Source organism: Manacus vitellinus, unplaced genomic scaffold, assembly GCF_001715985.3.
Source record: "Manacus vitellinus isolate BGI_N305 unplaced genomic scaffold, ASM171598v3 scaffold_143_pilon, whole genome shotgun sequence".
Taxonomy (NCBI): Eukaryota; Metazoa; Chordata; class Aves; order Passeriformes; family Pipridae; genus Manacus; species Manacus vitellinus.
Genome location: NW_021939025.1, coordinates 106,365 through 115,806, shown reverse-complemented (window position 1 = coordinate 115,806; position 9,442 = coordinate 106,365). Strand labels below are relative to the sequence as shown.

Sequence of the window (9,442 nt, the reverse complement as noted above, 5' to 3'; positions counted from 1 at the left end):
TCTGAAGCTTTAGAGTCACAGTGGGACCCACTGCTGGCAGGTGTGTTCCCACAGCCTCTCAGGTGTTCTCCCACAACCCCCCAGGTGCGTTCCCACAGCCCCCAGGTGCTGTCCTGCTCAGCTATCCCCAGTTTATTCCTGCTGTGAGGGTACCTGCATCCCCTGCAGGAACAACAGCAACTCCCACGGCTGAGCATCCACTTGGGATGTACTGGTTCAGGGGAGGGCTTTGCTTTGCATTCCTGAAAGCTGTCTTAAACGTTAAAAATGAGATGTTTCCTCCTGTCCTGCTTCCCACCTGCTCAGCCTTTTCCCCACACCTGTGATGAAGAGTCAGGGGGCCTTTTCAGGAGCCTCCAAGAGGCACAGGGACACGAGCCATCACAGAAACACCAGGATACAACTTGAGCCAGGCCAGAGCAGAAGCTGTTTATTGCTGCAGCTGTGAGGGAGGGCACAGCCCCCAGGGACAGACACACTGACACATCTGTGCCCAAAAGGGAGAGCACAGCCCTCAAGGACAGACACCCCACTGCTCAAAAGGGGCACACAGACTAAGTTCATGTTCCTCTGCTCCGTCCTGCAAATGTGGGTCATCCTGCAAATGGAAACCCTTCCTGGGAACAAAGGCCAATTTGGCTTTCCCAGTGCTCTTTTCCTTGAACCCTGGTTAGGATGAGATCCAGAGCTACAGCAACTGAAAAAGGTTCCACAGCTCACGTCCCTTCTGCCTTGCTTGGACAAGAGTCAGTGTCTCTGCTTTGCAAATTGCCCCACTGGGAACAGGACACGCTCCTGCAGGTTTGCTAGCTGACAGGTGTGGCAGCCTGGGTAGAAGAGACACCTTACATCACACTCATATGCTCTTAAACCATCCCACCTTTCCCACCTGGAAGTGGACGGGAACCAAAATCCTCTCGGGCACAAGACAAAACATTCCCTCAGACAGTGTCAGTTTGCTCCTTGATATTTCTCTGAACGTGGACACACCAGGCTGAGCCAAATGAAGCTGATAACATGGCAGAGGCTGAAGCAGAGAGAGGCAGCAGTTTGGAAGGGAGCAGCTTGCACAGTGCCTGTTTCACTGTAGAAGTTTGACGTAATTTGCTGGGAAGAGGCCGACCCTGCCGTGGCACTGCCCCCGCCACCAGCCTTCGTCCACCATCTCGATGTGTGTGATTGTGTCGGCTGGGTCAAAGGAAATCTCATCATCTCCCTCTGCAAACATTGTCCAGAAAAGACAGACAGTCACAGTGCAAAGAGAACCCCAGGCATAGCTGGTTCACATCCCTCCTCCCACCTCCCCTGGGCAGGAGAAGATAGAACAAGATAACCCCCAAGAGTTCAACCTCACCCAAACCCCATCAAGCAGCACAGACAAGGCAGATGAGCAAGACCTTGCAGGTGACAGATGAAGTTTCTCTGTTCCTGTCCTGGTTCTGGCCAGGACAGGGTTAATTTTTTGCAGTAGCCTGGTGGGGGCATGGCCAGTACACTGAAGTTATTCTGTACCACATCATTGCTGGGGTGGGATAAGGACTGTCTTCTGGGGAAGAGGGGGTTCCTTCCACTTGAGAAATGGTGGAGGGAGCCCTCCAGTACTGTCTGTTAGTCCACTACTGTCTATTAGTCCAGTGAGTGTTTTTCCACGTGAATCATTTATTTTCTTAAAACCTTTAGTTACTAATATTGTTGCTGTCACTGTTTGTTTTCTTCTCTCATGGCTGTTTGAAGTAAATTGTTCTTATCTCAGTCCATGATCTTTGCCCTATGGGCCTCCAGTTGGAGGGGGATGGTGTGTGGGTTTTTTAGTGGGACTACAAAACTGGACAATACCATTCCTAAACTACCACAGTTCCCAAATCAGGTCTCATTCTGCTTCCTATGAGGAAGAAATTTACCCCCCCAAGCCACAGTCTTTTCCCCACTGCTGAGGGTGTGACCCCCCACACCCCTGGCCCCTGCCCTCCCCCAGCCCTGGTGGCAGACCCACCTCCTTGGTAGTCGTAGAGAGCCACTGCGCAGGTCCCGGGGCCCTGCCCCGCACAGACCCCCCCCGTGTTCGCTGCAGAACAAGGATGGACAGGTGAGACAGACACTGAGGCAGCCACACAGCCCGGGCAGTGCCACCCTCCAGCCCAGCTTCGGGGAGCACATCCAAACCCTGCCAGCAGGGAGAGGTGCAGCACAGCCCAAAGCAAGGTGTGACTTCCTTCCCCTCCCACAAAGAGGGAGTGGAGTCCTGATACTTTGTGTTCCTCTCCCAAGAAAAAGTCTGTGCATAACTCCAGCCTCCCCCCTTGCCATCTCCAGTACCAGCAAAGCTGCGACAGAAGCGCTGACAGCAGCCCATGCACTTTGCTCCTGTGCTTGGAGGAAGGTTCCCTCACTCCTCACACCAGGACACCCCACCACAGCAGGTCTTGGGAACACCAGCCATGTGAGCAATGGGCTGAGCCACAACCCCCAGGCCCCAGCACACCAGTGGCAGCCACTTGCCAGGAAACCACGGCAAGAGCACCAGTACACATCCAGCTTCTCCTGAGCCACAGCACCCCCCCCTCCTGCCAGGCACTGCTCCAGCAGTTCAGCAGGTTCAGCAGACATCTGCTGCCTGCCCCAGCACTCTGTGCAGCTCATCTGCACCTTGGGGATGGACAGGGGAGTGGAGACCACCGAGTCTCCATCATCAGGAGCCGTTACCCTGACCACAGGAGACTTCAGGACACAAGTTCCCTCTCGACTCTGTGCCATACATCCACTGAACTGAGTGGATGGGTACAAGCTCCCCAAGACATGGGCTATTCTATCAGTACTCACCCAGGTGGGGCTGGCTCTGGCTGTGCTCCTGAGGAAGGATCACCTCATAGTCTTCTCCTCCATCTTCCCCAAGGTCATAGATAGCATCTGGCTTTCCCAGTGGGGCTGGCAGCTCCTCATAGTCAGCACCTCCACTGGTACTGTCACAGTAGTCAGAGGGCTCTGGCAGCTCCTCATAGTCTCCACCAACATCCAAACTTTCACTGTAGATGGGCTGATCCTGGCTGGGGACCTTGCACAGCTCTGTGCCCAGATCTGCTGGCCTTGGTGGCAAAGTGGGTGGTGCTTCCTCATCCTCCCTTTTGGCCTCCTGCCACGAGGTGAGAAGGTGACAAGAGAGTCACTTGTGAAGCACCCAGCACTCTCCCAACTCCCAGCACCTGGCATAAGGCAGCCCCTTCCTGGAGCACCATCCCCTGCACACCAGGGAAACAGCTCAGCCCCTCGGGCGTGCTGAACTGGCACCTGGCATTGCTCTGGAGACCCTCAGGGCACATGTGTTTGAACCTCTGTTCATACTTCTCTCCAGCCCACGGTGCTACCACTGCACCTCCCACTCCCAGAGCCTGTCCCAAGGGGTGCTGTGCAGTCCCATCCCCATCCCAACACTCCCCCTCGTCCTTCCAAAGCCTCTCACACAAGGGCCCAGCCCCTCTCAGGTGCAATCCCCTCTGCCTGCTCCCCTTCCCGGCTCTCCCACACTGCCTTGGCACCTGCTCTCCTGGTGACACGGGTTGGTCTCCATGGGCACTCCTGGGCACCTGTGCTGGCACAGCAGCAGGGGCTGCCCCAGTGTGCCCCTTCCCTCTCGGTGGGATTTCCTGCTGGAGAAGAGCCATCAGATCCCTCAGTCCCTCTGAATGAGTACAGAGCAATGGCTGTTCACATTCCCAATAGAGCAACTCAGAACATTTTCCTCCACCTAGAATCTGTTCCAGCTCCTACAAACCTGCCCTGGGCCTGGGCACTGGCAGGCTGGTGACAAGGGTGGGGCACCCCTGAAGAGGAACATGTTGGAGGGGCTTCACTGTGAATCCCACTCTGCCCTCTGAGTGCAGGAACAGCAGCAGGTGGGAAGGCAGGTAAGCATTGGGGCTGGGTGCCATCTCCAGTTTGGTGGGGTGCATCCCACATGCAGACTGCTGGGATGGCAGTGCTGGGGAGGGGTGACTGCACTCTTTGACAAGCACCAGAGGCAAAAGGAGCTGAGGCCAAAGCACTGGGGCCACGGCTGGGTGCAGGTACACCCTGATCTCTGTGCTGAAAAGGAAAGTCCGGTGACAACTGTGGAGCTCAGTGACCATTCGTGGCAGATGCAGGGAGGCAGTTTAGGCAAAAGGTTACTCTAAAGAGATCATCTGGAAGGACATGGAGCTGCATGGCCATGAGGAAAAGTCTCCTCCATGAGCCTCAGAGGACACAGCAGGACAGGCAGGGCTCACCTGTCCCCGAGGTGCCGGGCACTGCCGGGGCTGTCGCCGCAGCCGCTCCTCCTCCGCCTGCCTCCTGCTCTCCTCCTCCCTGGCCATGTGTTCAAACTGCCACCGCAGGCTGCTGGTGCTGCTGGAAGCTCCTGCAAGGAGACAGCCGACTGAGCCAGCCCCCAGCTCCCTCCCACCACCCCAAGCATCCGGGAGAAACCCAGACCTCCACCTCTTCAGAGAGACTTGCAGTTCAGCCACCTTTGTCCTGCCCCCAGCACAGGCTGAACCCCCATCCCATCTACCAGCATGCTGACACAGAGGGACCATGAGGCCCACAGCTTCCCAGGTCCAGGGCTGGGACTCATATGTCTCACCTGCCTCCAGGGGTCTTGGTTTCTCGTAGGAGGAGGTGGGAGCTGCCATCTCATCAAAGCCAGCAGCACTCTGCAAGAGGAAGTGAAAGAATTGTCCAGCTTCTTGGGCAAGGCCAGTGCTGGGTTTGGCTACTGGTGATGGCAAGCACTGTTCCTAGGTGTGTCTGTCCTCACCTGTACACTTACCCTGACCCAGGGGAGGCTGCTGGCTGCAGTCCCCTCTCCTGACACCTCCCTTCCTCTCTGCATCCTGCTTCCCAAAGGACCCACAGCCCTGACTTTTACCAGGTGCTCATCTGATTTCACACATGATTTTCTGCCATGTACAGGATGCACCTTTTTTTGTCAATGCCCCTCTGCTTGCTATTGTTAAATTCACAGGTAGTGCTAATGTCTTCTGAGGGCAGGACACCATTCCCTCTCCAGCCCAGCCCAGACATGCAGCATGGACAGGAACATGTGTTTATATCCTCCCCAGCTTCCTCCAGCTCCTGAGTTCGGTGATGTTGGTGCTGTACCAGGCACAACACTGTGCCCCTGCACTGTGCCCCACAACAGGGAATGGAGGGTTCAGGGAAGGCCCCCTCACTGCCTCCAAATGCCCCAAAGCCACAGGATTCCCACCTCTTAGTTTAGCCACATCCATGAGGTTCATCTCCAACTGGCAGGACCAAGACTGCAGGGCAGCCTGACACACAGAGAATTAACTCCAGTGCTTGAATCTGAGTTGTGACTGTAGGTGAGGCTTTGTGGGGTGTCAGCCCAAACAGAAAACCCGAACCAGCCAACTGGGTGACCTTTTCTCATGCACAGCAGATTGAGCTGTGCTAATCCCACCCCTGCCAGGGTTTGTCAAAGTGTGCAGGCAGATTTAGCTACCTGAACAGACCACAAGGCACTCCTTGATAGGAGAGAAAAACCTGCAGAAGTTAAGAAACAGCAGAGGAGTTACAGATAGTGCCATGAGGAATTCCCTGCATTACAGTCTCCCCTGGCTGCATCCCTCTGCATCCTCTGGTATTTTACACTGAGCCAGTTCCCTCTTGCCACCTCTGTGCCCTGAGCACTCTGAATCTCACCTCCACCTGGGAAATCTCTTCTCTTGCAGGGCAAGGAGTGGTGATTAGTAGGAAGCAATTGAAGGCTGCAGCAGTCTTACCTTATCCACTCTATCCTTCTGGACCCCATACCGGCCTCCAAACCCCTTGGCATAGTCTGTATGGGGAAAAAAAGGAGGCTATTTTACAATATTTTATATTCTGTGTGCACATCTGGCTTCAGTATGCTGTGACCAGTGACATGAGATGAGTTAGCTTTGTCTGCATCTTATCACATATGGAAGTAACTAGAGATAACACATGCAAAGTCCTCTGGACAGTGGCTTTTAGGACTAATTATCCCTCCTTTCAGCCAAGGGCACAGGAATGCAGGGCTGTAGCTGAGTGGAGTGTGGCCTTGTTCACTGAAGTCAACTGTGCAGTAGCCCCCAGATTCCTGGGATCTGTTCTGCCTCATTCCTCTGTGCTTGCCTTTGCAATGAACTTGTGGTCAGGAAGGTCCCTCACAGAGACAGCACAGCAGAGTTTGAGCAGGCTGACTGAGGGACTCTCATCCCATGTCCCCCACTGGTCCAAGCAGCCATCTACCCTGGCAGTTTGCCCTTGTGTTTTGGGGCTCACCACACCCCAGCTGCTCCAGAACATGCTGGACACATTCCATTTTCAGCAGCTGGATCTCTGACTATGAACCACAGGCTCCGGGTCTGTGGTGCTCCAAGGAAACTGCCACCACCTCTGGCAGCGCTGCCTGACCTGTTTGGGATGCGTGGGGTTGCACTTCCTCCTGATGATCCCAGCCAAGGGCATTCTTGTCCTGACGATCCCTCTGGACCCCAAACTTCCCACCAAAGCCCACAGAATAGTCTTCAGCCACAGGGATCCAGATCACAGCATGGAAGAGAACAGGCAAGGGAGGGAAGGAGACAAGTGGCAGCAGTGTGAGCTCAGGCTGTTCTCACAGGTTTTCCTTGCCCAGGACTTAGAGAAAGACATGGAGCAAGGCCAGATTTCCCCACTGGTGGCTGCAGCAACAGCCTTCCCTCCTCCCTGGGACATGTCACCTGCTATTAGCACCCGCCTGGGCTTCCCCAGCACCCTTCCTTTGGTGATGTGCTTCCCAGGAGATCCCTGTGCCCACAGAACTCTGCTGAACTCTTTCCAGCAGCCATGCCATGGCTTTCCTCACCTGACCTGTTCCCTTGCTGCAAGCTCCCCATAGCTATTCCACCATTCAAGCAGCAGATTGAAGAAGTGCTGCACAGTGCCCCCCAGTCCCAGTGGGCACAGCCCCAGCTCCAGCCCTGGCACTGCCTGTTCCCTCAGCTGCCCCAGCTCCCCTGGCTGCCCCAGCTCACCTCTCTGAGAGTCGTGCTTCTCTGCCTGGCTCCTGTAGTCAAATCCCACAGCCGCCTTGTCCACCTTGTCCCTCTCCACTCCGTAACGGCCACCAAAGCCCCTGGAGTAATCTGAGGTGGTGCATGGAGTGAAACCCTGCCCCCTGCACGGGGCTGGTGAGGAGAGGACAGGAAGCAGCACTGGGAAGGAGCAGGGGGGAGGAAGGAGAGCAGTGGGGCTGATGGAAAACCCCCTAAAAAGCAAGAGGTTGAAGGGGACAGAGTGGATGGCAGGGAGCATCATGGATGAGAGCCCATGGGAATGGGGCACAGGGCAAGTGTGGGCCAGGGCAATGGCAGGCACAGCCAGCTGGGAGGGAAGGAAGGAAGAAAATGGATGTGTCAAGGACAGCGGGGAGGCAGTGGGAGCACAGTCACCCACAAAGGCAAAGCCAAGCAGGATTTGGGCACTGATAGCCAGGGGATCACCCACTCACCCAACTCCAGAGCCAGGATTTCAGTCTGTGGTCTGCCAGCCTCGGGAAAGGGCTGTGAGTAAGGACACTGAGCCTTGGGAGTACAGGAATGGCAGAGGAGCTCATGTTTGCTATAGTGGAACCTCAGCTTCTACAAACACCTGACCCTGGAGCTGCAGCAAAGGCTGAACCCCATTTCTGCAGACACACTCCTGCTCTCCCCACTTGGCCATCGTGTGACAGCTGCCTTGTGTCTCTGTTTTCCAGCTCCAAACTAGTGATCCATTAACAACTTCAGCCATGTTCAGCTGTTCCCTAAGGATCACCTGGTTAATACTGGCTCATTCCTGAGACATTCCAGCCTCCCTCCTGGCTGCTGGCTGTACAGACTCCTCCTTTCAGACACCTGCCAGCTCGGTCTCCAAATCCTGCCCTTAAGGGGTAAATCACAGTCACCTCTCCCTGTTCCCTGATGCTTTTCTACAGGTCTGCATTTCACAGGACTGAGTTGGGGCTTCTCCAACAACTTCAGCTATACCAATCCATGGAGACTGTGTTGTAGAGGTAGCTGCATCAGGACATTTTTTATTCCAGAATGGATCTCTGTTTCACAGAAGCTCAGTCACCTAACCTGTAAGTATGAACAATTCTTAAACTTACCTTGACTAAACTATTATCTATCTATTAGGCTGTTATGAAATGGATCTTTAATGGAGCTGTTTTCAGCAAATGCAGATTTTATGACTGTTATCTTGCTGCTGAAGCTTCTAGTATAGACACATTTTTATGAAAAGCAACCCAAACTCCCTACTTCTTACAGTTCCATTTTGTCCTTAGCAACTTCTGTAGTTTCACACAGCCTGATGAATTTCTATGTCTACAAGAATATGTTAATGTAGCATAACTGCATGGAATTAATTATTTTAAGATCAACCAAGAATGCCTCAAACTATGTTCCTTCTTTTATAGATTCCTCTTAAATGAATCCCATTCAGTTATTTCCTTGGTAATGCAGTATTCCTCACATTTACCTGAAACAGCAACAGACCTTGCCCTTTCATCTTCTTTTGGGTGCAGAATACTTAAAATATCTTTAGTTTCACTTCTTGCACTATTTGTTGAATCTGCAGAATTCTGCAGCAGTTTGAGTGCTCTACAGGCTTCTGTTTCCATACCCATTGCTGTGCCTTTTCCTACAAGTTGTTTCTCCAGCAGTCACTCCATGTCCTGAATGGCTCTTCTGGAGCTGTTCTCAGAAGGGCTTTGGGAGGACAGGGAGCACGAGCCATCCACTGGAGGGGGGTGGGAATGTCTCCTCTACTCAGCCAGGACGTGGCTTCCACCAAAGCAAAGCACAGAGACAGGGGGATGTACACCAGAAGGATGGTGACAGGACAGCATGGAATGGGGCCATGAGGGTGACAGACTGGGAACAGGAAGCTGAAACAAGTGACAGGAGGGGGATAATGAAGGAGATTGTGCCACAGCCAACAGCACGAGATAGTGGGAGCAAAAGAGCAGCTGGGCAAAGTGTCAAGGGGTCACACATGCCCAAGGACTTGCCTGTCTGGGACGAGTGTTTCTCCACCTCACCCTTGTATTCAAAGCCCACTGCTGACTGGAACAAGAAGGAGAGGGCTTACAGTCAGCCTGAGGGCCAAGCCAGGTTTCAGCCACCCTCCTCTGGGGCCAGGCTGGAAGCCTGCTCTCTGCCTTGTGCCACAGAATGCTGGGCAAAGAGCACAGCCCCAGGATGGACAGCACAGCCCCTGGACAAACAGCACAGCCCCTGGACAAACAGCACAGCCCCTGGATGAACAGCACAGCCCCTGGACAAACAGCACAGCCCCTGGATGAACAGCACAGCCCCAGGATGAACAGCACAGCCCCTGGACAAACAGCACAACCACAGGATGAACAGCACAGCCCCAGGATGAGCAGCACAGCCCCAGGATG

At 54.2% G+C, this 9,442-nt stretch overlaps 1 protein-coding gene across 1 annotated transcript in view; it reads right to left on the bottom strand.

Moving 5' to 3' along the window:
• Window positions 1–408: 408 nt before the first annotated feature.
• Window positions 409–9,442, bottom strand: part of LOC103761806 (hematopoietic lineage cell-specific protein) — a 15,929-nt gene continuing 6,895 nt past the window's right edge. Inside the window, exons 5-14 of the mRNA XM_029958162.1 lie at window positions 9,050–9,104; window positions 7,032–7,142; window positions 6,430–6,540; window positions 5,778–5,833; window positions 4,619–4,688; window positions 4,263–4,393; window positions 3,534–3,644; window positions 2,821–3,130; window positions 1,994–2,065; window positions 409–1,218 (exon numbers count right to left, since the gene is read on the bottom strand). Of these exons, the coding sequence (XP_029814022.1) occupies window positions 1,082–1,218; window positions 1,994–2,065; window positions 2,821–3,130; window positions 3,534–3,644; window positions 4,263–4,393; window positions 4,619–4,688; window positions 5,778–5,833; window positions 6,430–6,540; window positions 7,032–7,142; window positions 9,050–9,104 (1,164 nt within the window). The 3' untranslated portion in view covers window positions 409–1,081. The remainder of the gene's footprint in view (window positions 1,219–1,993; window positions 2,066–2,820; window positions 3,131–3,533; window positions 3,645–4,262; window positions 4,394–4,618; window positions 4,689–5,777; window positions 5,834–6,429; window positions 6,541–7,031; window positions 7,143–9,049; window positions 9,105–9,442) is intronic.